The sequence below is a fragment of the Drosophila erecta genome, unplaced genomic scaffold (assembly GCF_003286155.1).
Source record: "Drosophila erecta strain 14021-0224.00,06,07 unplaced genomic scaffold, DereRS2 tig00000092-arrow-pilon, whole genome shotgun sequence".
Taxonomy (NCBI): Eukaryota; Metazoa; Arthropoda; class Insecta; order Diptera; family Drosophilidae; genus Drosophila; species Drosophila erecta.
In genome coordinates this window covers 13,974,803-13,999,053 of record NW_020825207.1, presented here as the reverse complement: position 1 = coordinate 13,999,053, position 24,251 = coordinate 13,974,803, and the positions used below count along the sequence as shown (strand labels likewise).

At 46.5% G+C, this 24,251-nt stretch overlaps 3 protein-coding genes and 1 long non-coding RNA gene across 5 annotated transcripts; all 4 read right to left on the bottom strand.

The window, feature by feature from the left end:
* Positions 1-68: 68 nt before the first annotated feature.
* LOC6547191 (putative inorganic phosphate cotransporter) lies at positions 69-2,063 on the bottom strand. Its single transcript, XM_001974702.3, has 4 exons — positions 1,863-2,063; positions 1,647-1,783; positions 451-1,548; positions 69-390 (listed from the first exon to the last, which is right to left on the bottom strand). Exons 1-4 carry the CDS (start codon positions 1,921-1,923, stop codon positions 193-195), a joined length of 1,494 nt encoding a protein of 497 aa, XP_001974738.1. The 5' UTR covers positions 1,924-2,063; the 3' UTR covers positions 69-192.
* A 357-nt stretch (positions 2,064-2,420) lies between these two features.
* On the bottom strand, positions 2,421-7,809 carry LOC6547192 (putative inorganic phosphate cotransporter). The gene is made up of 4 exons (XM_001974703.3): positions 7,395-7,809; positions 4,515-4,705; positions 3,157-4,233; positions 2,421-3,096 (listed from the first exon to the last, which is right to left on the bottom strand). The coding sequence occupies exons 1-4, from the start codon at positions 7,441-7,443 to the stop codon at positions 2,920-2,922; spliced, it is 1,494 nt and encodes a 497-aa protein (XP_001974739.1). The 5' UTR covers positions 7,444-7,809; the 3' UTR covers positions 2,421-2,919.
* A 1,095-nt stretch (positions 7,810-8,904) lies between these two features.
* On the bottom strand, positions 8,905-12,626 carry LOC113564282. The gene is made up of 2 exons (XR_003407872.1): positions 12,507-12,626; positions 8,905-10,096 (listed from the first exon to the last, which is right to left on the bottom strand). It is a non-coding gene; the product is annotated as an uncharacterized LOC113564282 (long non-coding RNA).
* A 1,076-nt stretch (positions 12,627-13,702) lies between these two features.
* LOC6547193 (putative inorganic phosphate cotransporter) lies at positions 13,703-20,155 on the bottom strand. 2 transcript variants are annotated; one of them, XM_001974704.3, is made up of 4 exons: positions 19,750-20,155; positions 15,419-15,555; positions 14,264-15,349; positions 13,703-14,172 (listed from the first exon to the last, which is right to left on the bottom strand). In XM_001974704.3, exons 1-4 carry the CDS (start codon positions 19,835-19,837, stop codon positions 14,008-14,010), a joined length of 1,476 nt encoding a protein of 491 aa, XP_001974740.2. In that variant the 5' UTR covers positions 19,838-20,155; the 3' UTR covers positions 13,703-14,007. The 2 variants fall into 2 exon arrangements, with proteins under 2 accessions (XP_001974740.2, XP_015011864.1); XM_015156378.2 differs by lacking the exon at positions 19,750-20,155 and adding an exon at positions 16,729-16,868.
* Positions 20,156-24,251: the final 4,096 nt, after the last annotated feature.

The window sequence follows — 24,251 nt, the reverse complement described above, 5'->3', positions numbered from 1 at the left end:
ATACGTCATACTTACTAAAATTGTATATATATTCCGTAAATATGTAATTATGTATACATAAATATGTGTTGTGTGTATAAGTACTAATACGATATTAATTGCCATTCATCAATTCCAAGGAATGCTTTGCCTTCAAGGTACAAATGTTTCACATTTACAACCAATTCTTAGGCTATATTTTTGTGCTATAATTTATGCGTCGATCAGCGGGCCTCGATCCTCAGTACCTTCATCCCGCGCTCCGCCTCCGCCAGGTGACGGAGTCCTAGTTGTAGGGCGACTATTCCATGGCTGAACCCGTGTGCGTCCAAATAGTATAAAAATGAGATTGCCAATGAAATAAACAAAAGCGGTGGTTAAGAATACTATTCGCCATTGCGCCGGATTTGTCTGAAAAGGATAAGAAAAACCATTAAAACCGTATAAAGATTAAAAGTTCCATTGTGCTACCTCATCCCAGACAATTAGCCCTACAATCAGGGGTGCCAGTATGCTCATAAAATTGGCCGCACAATTTGTAATGCCCATTAGTGTACCCGCATAGTTCGGTGACAAATCGATGTGGTTTACATGGAAGCCCAGATAAGTCGCCGAGTTGGTGGCCACCGCAGTGGTGAGTAGTCCAATGGCCAGCCGGACATTGGCCTCACCCTCGGTGATGTATCCCAGTCCGATTAGTGCGAGCATGGGAAGCCACGTTCCCAGAGTGTTGAAGAACTTCCTGGAGAATCCCAAGGGAATTACCGTTCCCCTTTGTTTCAGTATATCTGAAAACCAGATGAAGAAACAGGTACACAGGATCATGGCGAAGTAGGGTAGCGCTGAAAGCGGTCCATTATTCTTGATGTCCATGCCGAGTACGTTCTTCATATAGGTGGGAATCTCCGTAAGCAAAGTCCAGAAGCCCCAATTGTTAGCACAATGCGACAGGACGAGCACTAGGAAAGGTACAGAGGTGAAGATACTGCACCATGGAGTCGGCGGACGTGGCTGTTCCTCGCGGCCTGCATCCGAAGGTCGCCTCGCCTGTCCAGAGGATTCAATGAACCTTCGCTCATTCGGCGTTATCGTTGGATGTTGCCCCGGCGTACTGGAGCATAAATATAGCCACACGAATGACCAAACGATACCAACGCATCCGGGTAAGTAAAAGGTGCTGGGCCAGCCCAGTGAGGATGAGGCAATGTACCCGCTGACTGACAGCATTACGACGGTTCCAAACTGCGAGCCCGAGTAGGTGTAGCCCACCAGACGACCACGTTCCTCTGCCGGCGCCCACTTCGATAGGAACGTATGTGTCGAGGGGAAAATGACGCCCTGACAGAGCCCTTGGACCGCACGGAGCACCACCACAAGTTTCCAGCCACCGCCTACGGCACAAAACGGTGTTAGCAAGGCCAAACAGGAACAGATGAGCACGCCGTAGAAGAGCATGTACTTGGCACCATAAATGGCGGATAAGTACCCGCCAGGAATTTGGGTGACCACGTAGCCCCAGAAGAAGCTACTAAGCAGGTACGATTTTGTACTCTCATTCCAGTCGAATTCCTGAGGAAATATAAGTTGACTTAAATAAAATTATCGTCCTCACTGAGTGCATCCAAAATAATTGGTGACTCATTATCAGCTCTTATCTGCATACATACAGGAAAATCCGGATTGCTGGCATTGCGATCCGTCATGGCCACAATGGCCACAGAGAGATTCACACGAAGGGAATAGGCCACGGCCAGTCCGAAGAACAACAGGATGCACTGCAGATGCCGCACTCCGAAGCGAGGACCTGCAAAAAAAATTGCACGGTTGCAAAGTAAGTAAAGTGGATGCGGAAACAAAGGCCAGAAGGTCATATCTCCACCCACCATTGTTCCCGATCTGCTGGTAGCCATTGTGACTGCAGCAGGGCAGGCATCCCAGCACCATATTGCAGGTGCAGTGTCTTCCACGTAGCCAACTCAATTGATGCGTTGGACTCCTCCAATCGGCGACTTGGAATGGATGGAACTAGCGTCTAAACATAAGACAGCTGATAACAACAACAAGTGCTGGCCGCTGCCCGTTAGGTAGAGGCGGAACTATCGAGGCTATCGCGCCAACAAGTGCAACGATAGTTTAGGCTGGACTGCAATTTTTTCATAGCAGATGTAAAAGTTTATAATTAATATTACTATCTAATTTATAAATCGCAGTGCTTTGTTTCTTTTTCATAAAATTAACCACAAAGAAATTTGATTTAAATACATATTGTTGTTTTTTGTTTTTTTGGCATAGCCACAAGTCCGCTTTCACGACCAGCAGTGAAAATATCTTATAATTCAGCGCCACTACTCGATAGTTCTGTAGAGTTGATAGTGCGATTCAATCGATAGCAGGCAAGTGACTATCAAATTCAAAACCCAGTTCAAATAAAACGCAAATGATTTCGTTACATTTTGACTCTTTCACAGCTGCGAATTGAGCTGCTTTATTCATGGCTAGTGTTGTCTTCATCATTCTTTTTCGCCTTTTTTAGTTTACTTTTTCATCACAAGTTTGGTTTTCTTTAATGCCTAACTTAACACTAAAACATAACAATTACTAGAGTTGATGCTGCAGCTCGTCGTGGGCTCTGTCCCTATTTACACTGAACGTTTTCTCAAGTTGCACGTTTAATTGGTTTGTTTGATAGATTGTTTATCTTCGTTTTTTTTTTGTTTTTTTTTTTGGATTATGTACATTATGGAAATACTGCAAACAATAATAATTTACGCTGCCTTAGGTCTAAGCAATTACCGTATAATATCGCTAATGGAAGCACGCGATCGTCACTAAAGTTAACTTTCAGCTTGTCTGGTGTCTAACTAACTAACTACGCCTACGAATCTAAGAAACAACAGCCCGGATGATTCTGGATGCGGTATGGACATGCCATCCCAGGCTCTATTTGACCTGGCCATTGGGCGCCAGAGGCGTGCCCTGCTCCGCATCCTCCTTATTGTCCCGTGGGGAGTCCCACCACTGTACCTCCGTGCGTCCAAATATGACGAAGAGAAGATTGCCCAGGAAGTAGAAGGCGGCAGCCAGCAGGAACACCAATCGCCACTCAGTTACGCTTGTCTAAAGATAAAAACGCGCATTAAAGGGGTTTAACTTCCATATCCTGGCCGTTTAACTCACCTCATCAAGGACAATCTGTCCCACGATCACTGGTGCGATTCCACTCATCACGTTTGCCGCACAATTCGTAATGCCCATCAGCGTTCCGGCGTAATTCGGGGACAGATCGATGTGGTTCACCTGGAAGCCCAGATAGGTGGCCCCACTGATTCCCACCGTCAAGGTGAGCAGTGTTACCGCCAAGGCAGCATTATCCGCCGGCACATAACCCAAAGCGATCAGCGAGAGCATGGGTATCCAATGGCCAATGCTGTTGAAGATCTTGCGGTTGAAGGACAGAGACATGCCCTCCTTCTTCTGGAGCACTTTGGATAGCCAGACGAAGAAGAAGCTCAGGACCAGCATCACCATGTAGGGAAGGGAGGAGAGCAGAGCACCCTGCTTGATGTCCACGTGGTAGATCTTCTTCATGTACGTGGGAATTTGCATAAGCAGGAGCCAGTAGCCGAACATGTGGGTGCAGTGCACCACCAGGAGGGACAGGAAGGGCGGGGAACTAAAGATGGCCTTCCAGGGCGTGGGCGCCAGTTTCTCGGCGGATTGCATCTTGCCATCGCTACGCGAATCCGTAATGTACTTCAGTTCTCCGGGCGAAATCAGACGGTGTTCCTCCGGAGTGCTGGCCGAGAACAGGTACCAGAAAACCATCCAAATAAAGCCGCAGGCTCCGCCCAAATAGAAGATACTCGGCCAGCCCAAGACGGAGTCGGCGATGAAACCACTAGTGGCCAGCATCACCACCGTTCCAAACTGGGCGCCCGCGTAGCAGAGTGTTCCCAGCATTCCTCGTTCATCCGCGGGCGACCACTTGGCCAACAGCGCGTGTGTGGCCGGATGCACTGCACCCTGGGCCAGACCCATCACGAATCGCATCACGGCAAGGGCGACCCATCCGAATTGCAGGGACATCGGCGATAGCATCGTGATCATGGCGGCTATGCCCAATCCGTACATCAGCATGGTCTTGGCTCCATAGCGCTGGGCGATATAGCCGCCTGGCACCTGGGTTACGATGTAGCCAAAGAAAAAACTGGCCTGCAGGCTGCCCTTCTCCTTCTGGGTGAAGTTGTAGTAGCGCTGTGAAGGATAGGATACGTGAGATAGGGTTCGGGTAGGCAACTATCTCTAAGAACCTCCAAAACATAGGAAACTTATGCTGCAAACGGCAAACCTCAAAAACCACATAGTATGTACATGTGTAACATTCGGATGTGGTCTAATGTAATATTTATGATAACGATAGTACAAATATCATGAGTAACAGCCGGGTAAATACGAAATACACGTGAATACAAGGTTTCAGATCGTTTGGAGAACTTGAGATGATGAGATCGGTTGCCAGGAGTGGCCGCACTTACCTCGGAATTAAAGAAGTCAAAACCGGGGTCGCTGGACGGCGCGTTGGGTTCGGTGGAGTTCTGAGCTGGCGAGGTGCTGTTGTCCGTCATGGCCACCAGGGCCACACTGAGGTTCACCCGCCAGGCGTAGCTCATCGCGAGGCAGAAGAAGCACAGGATGCACTGCACATGCCGCACCCCCAAGAATTTCTCTGAAATGGTGGAGAGATCGGATGAGTTGGTTAGGCCATCAGGTCGACGAAAAGGGGAGTATTGAGGACGGCGATGGGGGCAGGGGGGGGGGGCTCACATGTGGCGCTTTTTCTCCCTCTCGATCGCGGCGCCTTATCAATGCGCGGAGCACTCTGTTCTCTGTTCTCTGTTTCTCCCAAACTCTTTTTCTCTCCGGCGGCCAGCACCGCTCCGCAAGCCCCAAACTGGTAGCCATGTAAGTATGTGGGGCGCGTTTATTTTTAAAACACTTTGACTATGTCAAAATCTTGTGCACGCACGCACTGCCAGTGGGCCAGAAAGAGATGGGTGAGCTGGGCAACATCACATATACAGAGGCACCCACTCGACCAAAACTTGGCCGCAAACACACTGAGAATCGCGCATTGGACTTTGAAAGACGTCCTCTTTGCTATTGTTGTGTAAAATGCAGCGAGACGGTGCTGTACTGCCATGCCACCTCAAAAGTATAGAGTATAGAGCACTAGGTACCTGTGGTCCACACGCACACTACCTGTTCTCGGGCCAACCGGCCGCTCGGTCGGGCGATCCTCACGTGACGATCCCTCGCCCGCGGCCTGCCATCGCGCATGGAACTCATAGGTATCTCTTTCGGGCTGGTCTCTGCCTTACGCGGATTTGTTTTCGTGCATTTGGCTATTTTTAAACCCGACTTTGGCCGGCTCTCGCCATAAATGGCTTAGTCTTTATAAATAGGAGTGGGCTGGCAGCTCTCAGTAGGCAGTGGGCGGTGGTCGGTGGTCGGTGGCAGGGTGGTGCACATTGCAACACCGCCTCACCACTGGCAACCTTGCAACGCGGCCTTACACGGCACTGGGGTCTATTGAACCCCGGAGCTCGAGTTTGATTGCTAACCATTAATTACAGCTACAGTCGAAAGTCTCTACAGCTTGAACATCATGCTTTTTTTAAACTAAAAAACGTATAGTTCACTTATTATAAACGAAAATTTTCAACATTTTGGATTTAAAAAATGTCAAAAATCGAGTTTTGATAAAAACTTTAGCTGATAAAAAAATCTGTGCCTTAGCAAGACTTGTTGATAGCATAACTTAGCAACATAAATATTTTTCCGTGAATAAGACCCTAAATGGTGATTCAAGCTATACGAGTTTTACTGTGTTTCCAGTAATTTCACATTTGAATTGCTGTCCGAAAACCAAACTGACGTCCGAACTTTGAGCTCTCTCTTCCACTTCCACTTCCATTTCCTCTGTTGAGTGGCGCTCCTCCATTTCCCTCTCTCTCTGTCGCACGCCCTTTCTCTTTCCCCCGCAAACGTGCCGTCTCTTTCGACCGCGATGACTTGTGGTCGTGTGAGAACGCTTTATCTGACACGTTTTTAAATTTATTTGCGCAATGTCTTCCCCTTAGGCGTAATGCCCCATCAAATTTATGGCCAAGATATAGAGCTTTTTGTCTCACGGCGGAGGGGCACAGAAAAGAATCAGACAACGATCACAATAGCGATTGCAAACTAATTTTCTGCGGCATATACATGTACACCACGAGCCAAATCAATCAGCATTTATGAGCCGCCATAAAGGCAGTGCGCTAGCACCAGCTTGGAGTGTTTATTGGCTGCCATTTATAGTATATTCGCGTATATTTTGATTGATTGCCGGTCCGGTCCGGTCCCCGTTGGTACAGTCACCGCCGATTCCGCCGGGACAATCGAAGGACACAGCACTAGTGAGTCAAGTGTGCCGCATTGATAACCGATAGCACGGGCCCCGATAAAACTGGAACGCCGCCGAGTTTTCCAGGCGCGGGCGGGCAGAGGCGTTCGAGCGGTGATAAGATAATCGCCGCTTACAGCGTTCCTTTTCGCGCTATACCACCCACAACCCACCACCCAACCCAACCATTATGTTTACCGTTAGAGCCTGCCCATGACCAGGTGCTGCGACGCACATGCATTTGGAACGTGTAGGATTGCGGATGGCGGACTAGGTTGCACCCGTTAAGTTGTCTTTGGGTTACGGCTTATCAGGTGACTATCCAAACCGCCAGTTGCCCATCCCGATGCCAACCTCCCCCACATGCCCGGCACATGGGGATCTATTTAAAATTCTTTATTTCATTGGCGCAGATATACTGCGACCACTCTATTCTTGTTTTTCTTCGTTGTTGCTTATTTTTATCACCCGAAAGTGCTAAAATGTGATTTTATTTTGTTTGTCAGCGTAACTGAAAATCAAAGAAAGAACAACGCACGTAAACGTGGGGAAAATTTAATTGTATCTCGGAGGATGCATTTCTGTGCAGTGGAGGTCGTCTATACTCTGTACTCTGTACAGCTGTACAATTATTTCAGATATTTCTGAGTCGCTGAAGCATTGCTTCCAGTTCAGCAGTTGCACAGCTCCACAGGCTGGGATTAGACAAAAAAAACAAATAGTGATTCTACAAATGGAGCGAGCTGGCTCAGATAGAGATACAATCGAGATGGAATACGGGAGTGCTGTTAGAGAACCAATTAAGCGGTTTCCGGCAACACGAGCTCGGATCAAGTCGAACGATCGCGACGCTTACATAAGACACGTGCTTGGGACAGTTGTTATATGATGCATGTGAGGTTGGAGAGATCGGGGATTGGAGATTGGAGGTGTGCTTAGTGGATCTCCGGCGGGGGCTGGTACTACTCACCGTTGGCGTATTTACCACCCGTTTTCACCATGGTCAATGCAGTTGTCATGTGTGCGGCGCGGGTTGAGCTAATATATCTGATATATCTTATTTGGTATTCTTTCGAAACGTTAACGCTCGCGTTTGGGTCACTGGAATTTTTCGGTTTCTCACGCAGCGTTTTCCGGTTCCGTCATGAAGTTGCCGCGCATGTGTGAGCGCACGATTTTCCTTGCGAGTGTTTTCCCTGTTAGTTTGAAAAGCGAAAAGCGAATAGCGAAACTCTTACGGATCCAGAGACTCTAACCGTAGGAATTTTATTTTCAAAACTCTTTCTATACTATTTGTTCAGCGACGAGCGGGTTTTGAACGTTCTGGCGAACGACTGCGACTGCTTGAGTAGCTGGCGGTGGTCGATTCTTTTATAAATATGATCGAACTCGGACCAGTCGCTCTCACCAACACTCGCAAATCGCCGGAGAGAGCGTGTGGTTGTATCGCGTGAGTTCCAATTCCGCTATCAGTCAAACCGAACACGCTGGCACTCACAGATACTCCGCGTGCACGCGTGTGTGTGCCTCGATGTGGATTTCTCTCGGGTGAACCGGCGAACGAACGGGAGTAAGTAAACAACACCAAGACCAGCACATGGTTATCAGTTCGGGCCAAGTGGTTACCGCCAACCGCCACCCGCTCCGCGGACCTCGGACCTCGGGTTTCTGGGTATTATGCCTGCAGCGCGCTGTAATATTAGTCACAGATCGTTTGCTCAGCTTCTCTCTGTACGCACACTGTTTCTCCCGCTCGAGAGAGTGCGGCCTCTCGTCGGCAGATCTGGTATCTTCCAGATACAAATTTCGACTCGAGGCATGAATGGACTGCATCCTGCGGAGCCTAGGTAAACAACATGGCACGCCAAACCCAGATAACGTGCCACGTAAGCCGCAGGCGAGGTCATCGCGTTCCCCTGATAAGCCTGAAGTAGCCTCATCCTAGTGCCATTCCATCTTCCGAGAACTCTCTGTGGCTAATGACATAACCCAGCCCACGGACGTTCCATTACAATGCGCTGCTTGATCGACGGACCCCCTCATGCACAGACCCTTTGATTGATGGCACGTAATGCCCCTCGGTTTCTCCCTCTTTAATTACTTCTCTTGTTTTTAAGGCACTCTAGTTATTGCTCTTATTGCTCTTCCCGCACAGTCGTCCTATCAAATATAATTGCTGAAAATGAAATGTTTTAAACTAATTATTTATGCTTATCAGCGCCCGACACTTCAGACTTTGATTTTCGACTAAGTAAATGAGCCGACCACCGGCGATCCCCACTCCGCGGCCCACTTCTGCCCACATGTCCCCCAGGAAACGCTCTGCAAATTCATTCTGATTCTGACAATTGCCCGGGGATGGGGGCCTGGCGGAGGGGCAGGCGCAGGAGTCAGGGGCCAATGACGACAGCCGCTGGCTGATAAGGCCCACTGCCATTCCCGTTCTTACACACAAAGAAATAATCAATTGTACACATTTGCATGGTTAAAAGTATTTATTTTAGGTATTTCAGGGAGCAAATGAAAGATAAGTGGACTGCATAGAATTAAATCTAAACTAATGCTCAAGTGGTTGCCTAGAAAATACCATCCTTGGAATATTTACTTGTGACAGGATATCATTTATTCATTTATTTTAAAAACATTCATTGCGTTGTAGGGCATGAGGCAACTACAAATAACAAATACAAATAAGTAAATATTAATTAAGGAATAACAGCCAATAATAAGGAGGCAAATGCTGCTCATCGCAGAGGCTTTCATTCGGTCGAGGCAAAACTGTTGCCTTATGATTGAGTTTCTTGTACAAACAAACATGGAAAACAATAACAGGGCCAGACCTTTGCTCATATGGCATATTTATTTGTTTGCCGTGCACGCTGTTGATGGCAAATCAATTTTGGCACATGGCAGACACGTTTCCAGGCACGTTCACTTGCCGACTGCCTGGCCTGCGAATCTCGAGACATTTGCACGTTATCGGGTTCCGATTTCGGGGGCCATTCGATTAGCCAAGCCCCCGGGACCCAATTCGTAACCCAGCTATCAGCTCCGCATGTCGGCGGCTGAAGAATTGTCCATCGTTTTTAGTAAGTGGCTTGGCCGAAATACGGATCTATGGCAATCTAATCGGAAAAAGCGGCTATGATGGATGCGATTGTTACAGCAGAATGCAGCTTATCGCCTGACGAAAGGTAAACAGTCAGTCCGCTTGACGTCAACTATTCGGCGAGGGAAACGGGGGAATGGGGGTCACTTGCAGGGTTTGGCAGCACTATACCATATGGCGCACCCCCACATGTGAGCCCTGCTCTGGAGTAATTGTTATGCAGCCTTTTGCTACGAGAATTGTTCAAATATCGCTCGGCTGGAAAATTATTCACGCTGCATTACGTATACGCCAGGTGTAACCAAACAGAAACCCTCTAAACGGGCTAATTGCCAGCGGATGGTGTCGCCTACCCATCTGTATGGATGGTTCTGGCTCCTGTCCAGTGGCCGTCGGGAGTTTTTTTCCAGTGCTAATCACGATGTCCCCGGGACACTTGGACATTGTTTGAGGCGATGGCGCCGACAGCATTTTAATGCCCTCCGCAAATGTTGTTTTATGGAAATCCGCCTTTGTTGGCACCCTTTGCGTAGGGTATGTCTCATATTGGGGCGCACTTGATCCTTAGAATAATTAGGGTTGAATAATTATTTTTCCTTTACTTCTTCTCTTTACTAAATATGACATGTCATGGGCGAATGAAATGAACGAAGTGTATTAAAACACCCAACATTTTGTATCAATTGAGCAATCACGGTTACCCAACATCTTTAAATAGCGAAAAGTTGTCCGTTCCCAAGATAGCAGTAATTAAGGTTGATCAATATCAGTTGGGCAGGCAATAAATTCGAATCAATTGCGAAGAGTATTTCATAGTCGCTTGTTTGACCAGGCTGAGGTCTTTGAGGCCTTTGCATGCAAACAAGTCGAAATAAATCGATCTCAATATTGGAATTTATATTTCGGTGGCTTCTAAATGTTTGGGCAAACGGCACATTACAGCGGGGGAGCGAATCGATCGAGGATTGTGTGAATTCCTATAGCATATTTGAGCTACCGACTGTCGGCGAGTTAATTGAATTGTGTCCAATCAGCGGCAATTGTCCATTGTCCACCGCCACCCGCCAATTTCAATTAGCGTGGGTCCACTGGAATCTTTTATCGGATGTGTGTATGAAAGTGGGTATTGATCGGCCAGGTGGGTGTGGCACATTGGGGGCGTGGCTCTCTATTAGCACCCTGTCATCGGAGGCCGCGGAAAAATGTCTGTGGGTCAGCCAGTTGGCAAACACTCAAAGACGCGTATTTGCGGAAAAAATTTCATCAAATTTTTATTCAACTTAATTGCGGTGCGACAATCTCTTATAAATAGATCATTTGGGAGCGGTTATTTCCGCCGGAGATGGAGGAAACGAACCAATTGCCTTGAGTCACTCGACAAATCTTTCGTGGCCGCAGTGCGACTGCAGAACCTTGTTGCTAGAATCTTATCGCACGGAAGATTTCGAGGAGCCATAAAGAAAGGCGTTTATCACATTCCATTGTGCAAGCGCAAGTGTTATCATCTGCAGGCGACCCCAGCAGCTGCGCTGATTTATCACCTGCGGCGTGACATCACGGGCTACCAAAACTACCCAGTCACTATCTAGCCACATTGGGTTAAAGCCCAGATCCAAAGATCACGCGAAAAGTGCCAAGATGACTGGGCAAATGTGGGTAGGATCGAAAATCAGCTAAACGCCGCATCGAGTTGGTGGTGAAATGGAAATTAACAATTCATTATCGCCGCACAGACAGCTGAATACTCGCTTGAATATAAATATAAATACGAATATCGAATATACGAATATAATTTGTTGCAAATAAGCAACAACAAACAACACCTATTTGCGTTAACAGTGCAAAAATGATTAAGCGATAACCTTAAAGCCAGAGACAGAGAGCGTGGCAGAAAGAGAGGGGCATAGGAATGTGATCGAGAGAGAGAGAGCATGGGGCGCCGCACCGTGCTAATTGTTTTTGCCATTTTGCAGGCCCCATCCGATTCACACCAACACAGGCACACACGCATGCACACGCACACACCCATCAATCCATGAGCGCCCAGAGAGAGGGAGACTCTCTCGCCCGATCTTTGATCACGTTTCCCGCACACGACGAAGGCACCCGATTCCACCGCTTGGAGCCTCGTTCACGTGATAACCATGTGCATGTGCTAGCTCAGCTCTCCCGCTCCCGCTCCCACTGCCGCTCTCACTCCCGCTCCCACTCCCGCTCCCGCTCTCGCCGTATATTTTTATGTCGAAAACGAGTCGCAAAATGAGTTTGCCATTCTTTGCACTTTTGCGGTGGGGCCAGCATGATCGGACAAGACCGGGGGAAGTTGGAGACCATGGGTGTGCTATCCATGATTTCACCAGTGGGGAGCGGCGCTGAGAGCGACACGCGAGAAACTGCCAATTCATATTGTGTCGGCCGACTATCACGCATTGCTCTTTCCCCATTCTGGTCGAGATTTGCACACTTTATTTCGGGCCTCGGACGGACGGACCCCCCCATCCAACCAACCAGTTTACGATGATGGCCAAAAACCGAGGCCAGAAACCTAATCGTGCCCATGCACCGGGGAAACTGAAAATCTCGCTTCCTTGAGATCTTTTAATAATGCCATCATTACAAATATATTTGGTCTCATATGAAAGATTTTCTTTGTTCAGTTCATGTTGCAGTTACCCTACTTAGTTAGCAGCTTGAATTCACAGCGTTTCTAATATATAGTGGCACTTTATCAATATAAACCATGTTTGCTATTCGCAGTGTGGAACATTACTTGGTCGATAGGACAAATGGACACAGTAACGCCGCACGGTTTTATGGCCACTTGATAAGATCTCTTCAGATTTCATAAAAATAACCTTCTTTAAATGGGCATTTAATGGATTGCCTTATCGTGCGCTTGCCTAAGAGCTCAAGATTCCTGCACATGTGGTTGGGGAATGAAAACTGTTGAAGCCCTTAGAATGTGTAACTTACCCAGCACGGGATCCGATTCGAAATGATAGTTTTACTGGGCATCAAATTTAAATTAGGTTGACTCAAATACTCGCTCACACCCGTCACACAACTAAAAATACATGTGGAGTATACACATTTAAGTAAATATATACAGAAGTCGCCGCGTACGTAACACTGCCTTTGTTCATATCGCGTGCTTGAAAGAGGAAAAAAGCATTTATTCAAATTCCGCTTATCAACAAGTTAGCCCCGCCACTGAAATGTGCCCCAATCCCCCCAACCCAAGCCGCCCTGGCCCCCACTTTGCATTCGCCCGCCGAGTTCGAAGCTATAAAATGTGCACGGCACTCAAATATGCGAGATACGCTCGAAATGGGGATTAAATGATTGCAAAATTGATTTGCCAGCTTGACTTAGATTTGTGATCCAACTTTATCTGCTGGCGGAGACAACACAGTAAAGCATTAAACTCACATCTGCGATTTCAAGTCTGCAATCTTTGCTGCGTCAGCGAAATGGTGGCATGTGCAGGTTGTTCTCAGCACGTGTTTCTTGGATTGAAAGCAAATGGTATCCCATATCCAAAACATGAGACTTACGCTCCCAATGATAAAGACATTGGTTAAGGTTGATCGCTCAGCGAATTCTACATGTAATCTACATGTCAATGTAATCTACACCCTACAATTTTCTCTACGACGATCTCTGTTTTCGAAGCATACTTTTTGGGGCGTCTTGCAAACCAAATCCAAAGTTTCATTGATAAAATCGACAAAATACTACACAAAACTAATTCCAAATAATCGATCTTGGGATTAACAGATTTCTATAATTTATAAATGTATAGTAAGAAACTACTTCTTCCTTTAAAGTTCTCAAATGCTGTATTTAGTGGCAGCTATAGGTAATAATTTAAATGACACCCAAGTGTTAATGCTATTGAATTCGCACAGACATATCTTACAATTACGAACTAAGAATTTTGACTTAATCCGATCACAACAACGTGTTTAAAAATGATATAAAATATCATAGGTAAATAAGATCAGTAAATGTATAACTAAAACGGTGAAAGAATAAGATTATGCTTGTTACTTTGAGCACTGACAACCAAATAAAAGATGGAAATATTTGAATTTTTATGACCTTCAAAATCGAGCAGTTCCCACCCACATTAAAGCCCCACCATATGTGGGAATCAAACATCTCTGTGGTTTTCTTTTCACATGTTGCCCATGCTCTTTTTATTTATTTTAATTGTTTTTTGTTTTTTGTTTGCATGGGTAAACTTATCACATAGCATTAACAAACTAGAACTTAAGATGAGTGGAATGCAAATACGAAATAGTCACAGTTAACAAATACACGTTACAAATATACACGGCGAATGCGAAAATGCATTGCACCCGGCTGCAAATAGGCAAATAGGGTTGATAGTTTTGGAGTTGTAGGAGAGCGGAACTAGCTGACTAGTAGCTTCGGTACCCATTTAACTATCCCGTCAGGATATCCCGTCCATCTAGTGCTGCGACTCCACCTGGGGCGTGGAGTTGCGACGCGGCTTCGCCGGAGGATCGTTCCATGGCTGGACATTCGCCTTGCCGAAGATCACGTACAGCGCATTGCCCACCAGGTAGAATGCGGCGGCAATGAAGAACACAATGCGCCACTGGTCGGGATCGTGCTGGAAGAGATTAAAAGGGGTTAGTTGTGGAGTTCGATAGTATAATTATCCTGACATGGAACTCAAGATTGCAAATCGATTGTAGACTCACCTCATCTGTGACAATGAATCCGACAATCAGAGGGGCAATGATGCTCATGATGTTGGCCACGCCGTTGGTGATGCCCATGAGGATGCCAGCGAAGTTGGGCGACAGATCGATGTGGTTCATGTTGAAGCCCAGGTAGGTGGCTCCGTTCATGCCCACGGTGAAGCAGAGGAGGACCACCGCCAGCTCTGACTGATCTGGGTTAACGTAGCCCAAGGCAATCAAGGTCACCATGGGAATCCACAGACCAATGGAGTTGAAGAGCTTTCTGCTGGTAACTCTTGAAATGCAGTTGCGGTTGTTCAACTGGGCGGATATCGACGAGAATACAAAGGACATGGCGAACATGCAGACGTAGGGCAGCGAGGAGAGGAGAGCATTCGACTTGATGTCCTTGCCAAGGATGTTCTTCATGTAGCTGGGGATCTCGGTGAGAAGGGTCCAGAAGCCCCAGTTGTGCACCGAGTGAGAGACGATCAGGACGAGGAAAGCGGGTGACGTGAAGAAGCTCAGCCAGGGCGTGGGCAACTGCTCCTTGGGCAGCTCCTGGGCACTGCTCAGCTCGTCGGCCTGCGACATCTCGATCAGCTTCTTCTCCTCTGCCGAAATGGTTTTGCACTCTTGTGGCGATCCTGCGCCAAAGAAGAAGTACACCACCGACCACACGCAGCCAATTCCTCCAGAGATATAAAAGATGCTGGGCCAGCCGATTGGCGAGGCTGCAATCACTCCACTGGTGGCCAGCATGATGATCGTTCCGAACTGGTTACCCGAGTAGGCGCAGGTTCCCAACGTGGCCCTCTCCTTGGGCGGTGCCCAATGGGAGAGGATCGTGTGGGTTGAGGGAAAGACCACTCCCTGGCACAGACCTTCCACCACGCGCAATGCGCAGACCAGCTGCCAGCCCCCGATCCTTGCGCAAATGGGTGTCAGGATGTTCAGGATCGAGCAGATGGTCAGTCCCGACAGGATCATCACCTTGCCGCCATATTTCCGGGCCAATTGACCCGCCGGCACCTGGGTGACCACATAGCCCCAGAAGAAACTACTCAGCAGCAGAGATTTTATCTTCTCCGACCAAGCATACTCCTGCAGAAAGATGATGAACAGTAGCTTAGTATTTTGTTGGCTTCAGTACGGATTGCCCCATGTACTTACGGGAAAATTGGGATTCACGGCGTTGGAATCGGTCATGGCCACCACAGCCACGGATAGGTTTACACGGAGCGCATAGGCCACCGTGAGGGCGAGGAAGAGCAGGAAGATCTGGAAGTGACGGATGCCCAAGCCGGAGTCTGCAAGTAATCAGAACGCGCAATCGATTAGGTAAGTTTGTGCAATCTGACACCTATATTGATCTTCAGCCCAGTCAATGGGCAATCAGCCGCATTATCAGCCGTATTATCAACCGCATTATCATAGTCACATGTGCCTATATGTATGCGAGTATGTTTTGCCTACTAGGATGTGTCTGTAGGTCACCTGTAGGTCACGGACTTTCCTTCTGCGTTTTTTAAGGTCAGCAGCGCCGAGATCCTACCCCCAGCTGAATGAATTTATGACCGACAGTTTATTTGCTCTGGTAGTTGTTCTCCCATTTCGGGCGTAATTTACGCATAAATTTATCATCCCTTATCAGCCAGACAAGCACTGGAGATACAATTATTTGCCTTTCTATTTGCATTTGTGGGGGTGGCTTCTGTTTCTGGTTTCCGGATTACGAAAAAAATTCCATTCATAGATACGGCGCCAAATTGTCGGCCACACTTCAGCGGCCATGTCTGCGCCTCCGAACCACCCATCCACCCCCACTTTCCAACCCTTTGGCCCCAAGTCACTCAGATATGAAACCATATCTGTATGTAGTGGGCTAGTGTTCGGTGTTTGTTTAATCTCGAGTTTGCTGGCGGAGATTAGCTGGCTGTGAGTGTGCCATAAAAAGCGGGTTATAACCGCTTTACAGCGGGCTACTTAAAAGTCCCGAATTAATCCCCATTTTCACTTCTATGTGTTCCAACTGAATTCGGGGGCTCGTCTTTTATGGATATTCTCTTATCAACGCTGATTAGAGCTTCAACGCAATTTCTTGCCAGTGAAAGAGGGCTATTTATAGTAAATCTATCTTTGTTGAGCTAGTGGGAAGAAGCTGTGGTCATGTTGGGACTCTTTTGTGGTCGATTGAATGCATTTGGAAATACAAACACCGTACAAAAACATATTACATTTAATTATACATAAACTTGGAAATTGAAGAAACTGGAAATTGGCAAGAAATGCACGAAATTGTTTATGAAACCAAAGGACATACGCGTTTATTTCTCGAAATGCACCATCTATCTTTATATAAATTTAAATATTACACTTCACTTTGTATTTTTCTTTATTTGAGCTTATGAAAAGTGATTTTTTACTCAAGTAAGCTGGCTTCCTTTTAAGTTCTTTGGAAAACCCCCTGCATCAGGACCCACCTTCATCCTCAAAGCGACGGTTCTTCACAGTGGTAACCATACTTGGACTTGGATTAGCTAACTCTGAATGAATAGTGTGGGATTCCAGGCAAAGGCACTACCGTTCGGCTTGGAGCCTGCTCACTAACTGATGGCTTCTTGGCGGAGCATGAGCAGGTGCTTTACGCAAATAGTCGGATCATCTAACCAGCATCGCCTGGTAATCTTGTGGCTACATGGGTAAGCCTATCTGTATATGGCAGCGCTACAGCTCGGGGCTACAGCTGTATCTGTATCTGTACCTGTATCTGTATCCGTATCTGGAACTGTGACGTTAGCTGTCGCTCCGATTTGTTGACAGTGTAAAAGCGCGTGGCAGTTGCACCCCCACCACCCCAAAACACCGACCCCACTTCGACCCCTGGGGGCGTGCTTATCTGCTGCTTCGATGTAACCAGTTGAGGCATTATGCTGATCACAAGGCCAGCGCATGTTACGATCCTATCACAGATCCTAAATCAACTGCGATTTATTGCCCACCTACTGTTTTCAAATCGCTAACCGATAGCTTTGAACTTGAAAGCGGGTGGAAATTGGATCGTATTCCGTATGGCGAAGCTTTGCGTTTGGTGGCAAAGCTCAAGCGCCAAAAGCCAACTGGCTAAAGCTGCAATGTTATTGTTTACTACGGTGGGCAGTGCCTATAGCGAACCAGAAGCAAACTTCAAAGCTCCTGCTAACCACAAGTCACGCAATTAGAGCCGTAATTAACCAGCAAATGGAATTATGCATTTGAATTGCGTTCCATTTCCCACATTGAAGTTCAGCCACTCAATGAATCGATTTCAGTTAGATCACTGACACGCTTCTGGGCTAATCGCATCACAGCTTAGGAGTCTTATTGCCGCTATCATAGGGCTGATAAGGATACGGCGAATGTGACAGGTGGAAACTCCGTTCCGAAGACGGTAAGACCAACGACTTTCAAATGTCCAGCACTTCAGTTCCACATTGACCAGATAGTGAGTGCCACTCGATGACATTCTAGATAGGGTTTCGTTTGATAGCCCGGTGTCATTGGCGTTCGGGGGATAGTGGCCTTCAAGTGGCAAGATGTCACCGCTTGCCCCAGACAAGGTCCACTCACTTGGCCACCTTGTGCCGCCGGGCGGATGGTCGGCTGATAAGCCTGCTTTTTGGCCGAGTTTTTTGCCTGCTACAGCCGAACGCGCGAGAAACTGGAGGAGCGAGTTTCGTCAACCGATGGAACCACCCACAACGCAGGGGCTTCCAATCATAAGAAACAATACTAATTTGAATTTGAATATATGGTTTTTGAATAAGTGGATATGTATGTCAAGTGACTGAATTCTAATGCATTCTCGTAAAACAACTCATATCCTAAACATCAGGTGAACAAGTAATGTTGAACATTAACTCATAAATAAATAAGTATAAATGCAGTCAGCTGTCTCCATCTGTTGAAGATATGTTGTCCTAGAGCACACAATTTCTCCCTGTGCATTTCGTGGCCTATCAGCTCCATAACCTTCCGTTCTACCCGTGATTTGTGACCCGACTTGCGGTGTCAGCCTCGTCTCGATGTGAGGTTTTCGCGTTATTTAGCGGGCGCCATGGCGCCTGCCTTGCCAATTTGAATATTTAGTGAAATTATTTAAATATACAATTACAAGTAATCCAAACTTGGCCGCCTATTTTGAGCGTACATGTGTAATTTATGCTCTGACGGAAGAGTTCCCCGCATTTTGTCAAGTGCTAATGAATTTGCATGCAGGCCACTTGGCGCCCGATAATTGCACGCAGCTCTAAATAAAGATATTCGATTTATTAGTGATAAATGCGCATATTTAATTAGCCACACGCCTCATCCCTAAAGGCTGGGCTCCGCCTGGCACCAAGATATCCGAATATCCATATCCACTTCCCCCTCGACAGCCAACAGCCAACAGCCGAGTGGTTGTTGTTCCGTTTAGTCAAAGCAGGAACATAATAGGAAATATGCGAGATTTATGTTTTCGCCATATACGCGGCCGACTCTAATTGTTCAAAGAATCGTATCTCTCAATCTGAATCTGAATCTGAATCTGAAGCTGAAATCGTAGCGATGTTTGCCGTTGTTTAGTAGCATTTTTAGCAGTATTTGTGCACTAGTTGCTCATTAGTCGCCGGCACTAAACTGGATTCGCCTGAGACAGCCTGTCGAGTATTGGAGCACTCTTTGTGATCTGTTGCGATTTTCGTATTCCACATACGCCCCGTTGGCTGCCGCCCAAACAAAAGAGCGCAAAGTGAAATGATCCGGTTTCCTGCGTGTGTGTGTGTAACTAACTTTTGCCCTGGGTCGCGATTTGCATACGAACTTTGATGATTTCCTGTGTGTCCGAATTATCAGCCTATCCAAACTAATTCAGATTTAATGACCAGCCTCTGTTTGGCCACAATAAAAATGAACTCGAACTCGATCCAGTGACTAACACCCATCGCGCAAAACACATTTTGGCACCCAGAAAACACTTGATGCAATCAGATCAAAAAAGTTAAGTAAAGTGAATAACAAAAACAAATAATTAACCGTCATTGCCACTTAAGATTCAATCACATTTTGTGAAATTAGCAGCCTGGACGCACTTCATCGTAATCAAACAGAACTTCAGGTTTGGAAAACTTTCGATTTTGACCTCTGCAAATAACTGAAGAAAGACTCAAAAGTCGCATTTTTTGGGCGGACTTTTATGTAACTTTTCATGATGCAACACCTCGTTAAATCACTCCGAACTAAAGTTCTCGGTTGAATGGTCGGTGGCTTTTATGGCTTGTAAAATAAATTAGAGTGTTAACCATATTATTTTAGTAAAACGTGTTTGTTATGGGCAAAAAACGTGAATCTTTTCGAACACCTCCCTTGTCGTAGCCCACTTCTTGAATTGCTTTCAATCTACTTTTTAATGTGTTCAACGTTCCACCTACCAATCATACTCAAGGACCGACCCATTGGGGCTATCTAACCATGGTTCCACTTACGTTTGCCCACGGCCTCTTCCTCTTTCGTGGAGTTTTTGGCTTCCATGTCCATGGTTCCATTGCTGCCACCGCAACAAATGAGCTTCATGTTGACGTCTTTTGACTGTTTTGTGACTACGCGCAGAAATAAATTACTTTCTAAACGAGTGTTGGCAGTGTTTGGCGGCTGGCTTGTATTTGCTGTATTGTTCTATCACTTTTACGCCTGGGTCGTACTCAATGCGGCGTGGTAATTAAATATTGGCCAGCGGTCGAGGCAAATGCCACCATATTCACAACCGATGCAATTGCTTTCGTTACTGTCCGATTGCGATGGGGTCGATACAATTTGATCTTAACTTTGTAGTATCGTTAGCGTACTAAAGTACCGCTCTCGACGACGCTGCGTTTTCAGACCGACTGAACAATGAGTCGGCGCGGGGACTCCATTTATACGCTGCTCGATCGATCGCCACTCAAACACGCTCCGTGCTCACACGCTCCCAAATACGTCACCGGAGATTTGAGCCACCCAGCCAGCCAGCCAGCAGGCACTCCATGAAAACCCCTCTCCACTGCAAAATCCGGCGGACAGAGAAATTTCCCAGAAGCAGACCACTTGCCAGGTTCGTGGACAGCCCGTGGGGTGGGCGTTGTGGCCAGAGATATCCGTGAAATGGAATCTTATCGAACTCATCTTTAGATTACCCGACTTGTCAGGGACTCCGCGTACAAGCCGCGTCGAGTGTCCGGACCTCGCACCCAATCAAAGGAGGCACATTTGATGATCTTGACATAATGATATATTCTATGGTATCAATCCCGAGGGCGCGGCGAATGGCATGCACCACAGCCGCACAGCGAAATGGGCCAGTGGAAAATTTACAGGCGGCTAACTGGGGGTCTTCCACTTTTCGAGTGAATGAAACCTTTTTGGTAAACACAGATTGAGTTATTCGGCGTCAAGGGAAGCCCCCGATCGACAACAAAATAAAATCCAAAAAATATGAACAAAAAGAGCGCAGAGTGGCGTAGCTCAAAAACTGGTTAAGCGATCACTTGCCGTACTCGTGGATGCCACGGAACTTCGAGCTCTACGACCTATCAAACTATCCGGGGGTGTTCGGGAATTCCTGCCAGAGATTGGAGTGCAGTGGTCTTGACATTAGGGCACTTTCACTTTCATCCGTGCGAAGGGGCCCAATTAGAAATGTTCTCTACTGCCGCAGAGCCAGGTGCTGATTGAAATTCTTAGTTATGCATAGTTCATGCCTGGCTGCTCCAATGGAATTCGTTTGGGATCCCATCTAGCCCTGTCTATAAAGCGATTGTGTGTTCACATTGTTGTGTTTTTAGACAATACTGGAATTTCTTGCAACTTAGTATCTTTAACACGCCGCGCGTACGTACACAGATATTTCATTGTATCTCCGACTTTGTCTTGAATCGCACATCACATTGCCAAATTTACGGCCCCGCAAATGAAAGTTCGATCTAATGGTGCGTCAGCAGGGCAAACAAGTGCTTTAGTAGCTCCGCGGCCGTTGCGGCGATGTATCTGTGTATCTGCCAGATATTTTGACACACGCCCGTCTCATGTCCCTTGGAAATGAAAACAAACTGATTATCTTCAGACGCTAAACAACGGAGTCGGGCATCGAATAAAGTAGACGCGTGCTCCAGAATTGGTGTGCTAAACGATCTTAAGTCCGCTATCGGATAACTTGTCTCAATCCAAATCGGTACCAGGCGGGGGTTTGCAACTACGGATCTCCTCCTAACACACTTGTCATGATGCCGCGGTTGGGGTTTGTTTTGATCTCATCAAACGAGTTACGCTTTACTCTCAGTGGAGAGCGAAGGCAGTTTGGGAACTTGCTGATGGACGGATCACGAATCAATTGGCTAAGTTTCGTTAAACTCTGTTGATGGGTGTGGGTAGCCTTAATACCCTACTCACTCTATAATTGAGTGGAGATTCCAAAATTATCAAAGGCGCTACACAGACCCTAGGATCAGACATCATATATAATACGAATCTCTTTTGAAAACCATTGATTGTGTCAGTGAAATATATTTACTGCTATCACTGTGGCTTTAAATTTGAAAATTAAATCAATAGATATTTTGCTTTGATTTATATGGCTTAGATTCGACACCCGCTCAAATTCTGTGGATGTTATTTACCTAAAAACGGAATGGTAATTAGTAAACTAACATCAAATGGACTGTCTGGAACTCGTGCCATAAAAACCCCCGACTTGATCACCGATTCCATCATAAAATTGTTGCTTACATCCATTACAAGCATAGTGAGCTTATCTAACTTTGGTTTTAGTAATGCTATCGGAAGCTCTGCTGGCTGTAGCGCATTAATTGTGTTGCCATAGCCGAATGTTTTATGGATTCACCCATCTCGTGCTTGGCACAAAAGGTTCCCCCCACAGCCCAAAGTATTAATAGATCCGTTAATGGATCCATCGGTGGCTAAAATAGCTCCCTGTCGCAAATCCATTGGGGGTTTATGCGAATTGGAAAGGTCTGCGATGGAGCAGCTCTTCCGCTGGCGAATGATGCAGCGTTTTCCGATTTTCATCGGGGATCGCCACAACCGAATTTCCACCCCCAGCGAGGTGATCACGCTATGCTCCACTGGCAAATCCGTATGATGTCTGTGTTTTTGTTTCAGCTTTTCGCTTTTTTTGCTTTTTGCTTTTTGCTTTTGACGTGTCAGGTGGCAGAAGGGGCGGAGTATTGGCTCGAAATAATTGCCAGTCAATGCAATTACACATCCTCCGTCGGATTTTATCGGCCGGCAGTTGTTCGACCAATTACAAGCCGTTACACATTTTTTTGTTTTTTGCAGCCCAGCGAAATGAGCAGTTGTTCTAATGGATTACAGATTCGAACTATACTATACAGACATTCAGTCTGCATCTGATTGCACAAGTTCCCCGGACCCGTGATGAATGATGCCCAAGTTCTTAATATGCAAAACGTGCTGTTTGGCTTGAACTTGGCCGACGACAAGTAGACTTAGTTCCTCAATACGAGACTATAGGCTTACACCCCCTCAGCGTGTCACATGGAAATTCAAGTTCAAGTGCCCGTCGCTCAAGGGAAACCGAACGAACTCCCGCTAAATTGGCAAGCTTTGCTGGCCCCGCCAATAAGCACATAACCAAGCTAAGTACGACCGATCCGATGTTGGCCATACTAAAGCCGACCGATCGCATTTGGCTTTTCAAGCGGCTGGCTGCGCATGCTAATTGCCGGCCGATAGCCGATTTTGCCTCAGATGACATTGACTAGGGTACTTCCACCCACTTCCACATATGAGCAGCAGTCCCCCTAGAACTTGGCTATTCAGATAGTGCGTTTCTGCGGTCTTTCAACCGAACTCATCGGCTATCAAGTGCACGTTGAGAAATTATAACGCATAAAGTGGCCATACTTGATTAATCATATAGTATCACTGCCTTTCAACGCCTTTAAGGCCATTGTTCAGTGCATTAGGCTTACTTTATGGTATCTTTCAGTCAAAGGGAACAAATATCAAAGTTGTTTTCAGTGCTGGGAGGCTTGATATGTAGATTTCCTTGGGGAATTCCGGGAGTGCGAGTGTATTTTTATGCAAACTTTGCACGGCGAATTCCAAACGAACCAAATTTTCGACGTCAGATCGAAATTTAGAAGCCATTAGGGGGCACCTGTTAGCATCTAAACGTGATGTGCTCGAAAGAAAGGTGGCAGGTGCGTCAGCTGGCTACCCGAATTTCGGCTTTTAGCGCAGTTAATTCGAGGAATTTTCCGCGCCCCTTGACAGTCGAAAAACAATGTCTTTCTGCACATCCCTTATCTAATCGATGCTGGCCCGAAATTAATTACAAATCCATCAGTGGCCAATTTGCGACAAGCGCCATTGCTTTATGGTCCCCAATATCAGGGTAACTAAGCCATAAATACTAATCAGTAAACACTGCGCAGAGGGTAAGTCCTGAAATCAGATTGTCAAAACATGACGAAACCAGAAACTAGAGGCCCCCGAAAGTTCCGATAAGGGGCACAAATAATTTCTCCGGGCGATTTGGATTCCTTTCCGCTCCAGCACACTGGAGCTATTCGCTTGAAATTGTAATTGTCACAATTTAACAAAAAACTCACAACAGGTGAGTTTAAGTGCTGCAACAAAAACAACAGTCCCTGGCAGATTTTATCACATTTTGTTTTTTACTTTTGGCTACAGCTCCAAGCGATTTGGGGTAACGCACTATGGGTTCTTTTTTTGGCATTCATTTTGTATGTTATTTTAATTATGTAAATGTGTTTGTTTTTAAAGCTCCAAAGCAGAGATCAGTAGCAATTAATGGAATTCATGTGTATATTTGTATATTATTTGTTTATATTATATTTTATCTTAAATATTATAAAAGTGCTTGAGCAGGGGACTTAAAAGTTTTACAAAAGTCGCGCCAAAGCCGCACGGAAATCGCGCTCACATAAATCATAGTCGCGTGCAAAAC